At 45.4% G+C, this 1,925-nt stretch overlaps 1 protein-coding gene across 1 annotated transcript in view; it reads left to right on the forward strand.

Annotated features, from left to right (window-relative positions):
- LOC104998276 (protein HP-20 homolog) overlaps positions 1–1,652 on the forward strand; it is a 4,719-nt gene extending 3,067 nt beyond the window's left edge. Inside the window, exon 3 of the mRNA XM_010853355.1 lies at positions 1,131–1,652. Coding sequence (XP_010851657.1) covers positions 1,131–1,570 — 440 coding nt within the window. The 3' untranslated portion in view covers positions 1,571–1,652. The remainder of the gene's footprint in view (positions 1–1,130) is intronic.
- The last annotated feature ends 273 nt before the right edge of the window (positions 1,653–1,925 follow it).

The raw sequence follows: 1,925 nt of genomic DNA on the forward strand, positions 1-1,925 counted from the left end.
GTGCGACCCCATAGACGGCAGCCCAACAGGCTCCACCATCCCTGGGATTCTCCAGGCAAGGACACTGGAGTGGGTTGCCATTTCCTTCTCCAATGCATGAAAGTGAAAAGTGAAAGTGAAGTCGCTCAGTCGTGTCTGACTCTTAGAGACCCCATGGACTGCAGCCCACCAGGCTCCTCCATCCATGGGATTTTCCAGGCAAGAGTACTGGAGTGGGGTGCCATTGCCTTCTCCAAGAGCCCCAAACCTAGTTCTTATGAATAGGATGATGCCCAGGGAGCACCTGAGTATGAAGCAAGATTCTTCCCAGATTCTGTCCTGATTACCAGGACTTCTTTGTAGCCAATGAGACCAGACCAAGAGGGGCTCTCAGGAAAGATCACAGTTTTGTGTCATCTCTTATGGGGCCATTATCATGGGCCTTAAGGGTTAGATTTGGTAATCAAAAGGCTGTCTGGTCCCCAGACTTAGACACTCAGGCCTTTTTATCGTCTTCAGTAAGATTAGAATTATTAGCAAGAATTTTCCTTCCCAAGGTTGGGACGACCTCCTGGAGAAGGAAAATTTCTGCTGGGAAGATCCTCTGGAGAAGGAAAATTCTTGCTAATGATCAAACCCGGGTCTCCTGCGTTGCAGGTAGATTCTTTACTGACTGAGCCACCAGTGAAGCTCTTAGCAAGAATTAGTCCCACCCAAATCAGGATGAAATAATATACAGGAAAAGGTTCTTTACTGACTGAGCCACCAGGGAAGCTGTAGCAAGAATTAGTCCCACCCAAATTGGGATGAAATAATATATAGGAAATAATACGTATGCACCACGCATAGGTACTATAAGTACCTTACGCGCATTGTCTCTTTACAACTTCACAATAATCACATGAGACGTCAATAATAATATTTTCAGATGAGGAAATACAGCCCAGAAAGAATGATTAACTTTAGTAAGATTACACAGCTGGTCAGTTTCAGAGATGTGACTTGAAACCATTTAATCATACAGCAAAGATCAATCTCTTAACCATGATATTATTTAAAAAAAAAAAAGTGGTGGTTTCACACATTGACTGGATATCATCTTTTTATTGGATTCTATGACCTTCTTACTGTGTCTTATCCATTTCTCCAAGGAATACCAGGTTTGCCGGGTCCGCCGGGAACTCCAGGACCAAGTGTAAAATGCCCATGCCACAGACAGTCCGCCTTCACTGTGAGGCTCAGTGGCCAGTTGCCTTCCCCTTCAAAGCCTGTGCCCTTCACAGAGGTCCTGTACAATGCCCAGAGAGACTTACAGGAGGACACTGGGGTCTTCACATGCAGGGTGCCAGGAAATTACCATTTCCTCTTCGATGTGGATCTCCATCACTGCAAGGTGACTGTTCAGCTGATGAGGGACAAAAGTTCTGTCTTAGAAAAGCATCAGGTCTCCACCAAAGAGCCCAGGAGTCTCTCTGGCATGTTGACCCTGCCGCTGCACGTAGGCGAGAAGGTGTGGCTGGAAGCAAAAGTGGAAACTGAGAAGCCGGAGCAAGCCCGAGTTACAATTTATTTCTCTGGTTTCCTGACATAGTTCTGGCCTCTTTCTGTAGCAAAAGCAAATCCCTTATGATTCTGCTGTCAAAAGCAAACAAATAAATATGCACTATATCTTGGCCTCTTGTGCTTTCCTTTCCTTAGCATTTTGGAATTTTGGTGAATAGATTCTCTGTTCATATGAGAGAACTGGTAGGTTTGGTCACAGTAGAACTGGACCTTAGAATTCTACTTCAGAAATCATGACATTATTTCACTTAAATCACTCTTCTGATAGCTTTCAGGGCCAAGCTGCCTCCCTGTCCCCAGATCCCCATTACTGGATGGACACCCTCTTATCCAAGAGAAATAGGCTCATGGTGCCTCCCATTCCCCGATCTACTTCTCCACCT

Source organism: Bison bison, unplaced genomic scaffold (genome assembly GCF_000754665.1).
Source record: "Bison bison bison isolate TAMUID 2011002044 unplaced genomic scaffold, Bison_UMD1.0 scf7180017864327, whole genome shotgun sequence".
NCBI classification, from domain to species: domain Eukaryota; kingdom Metazoa; phylum Chordata; class Mammalia; order Artiodactyla; family Bovidae; genus Bison; species Bison bison.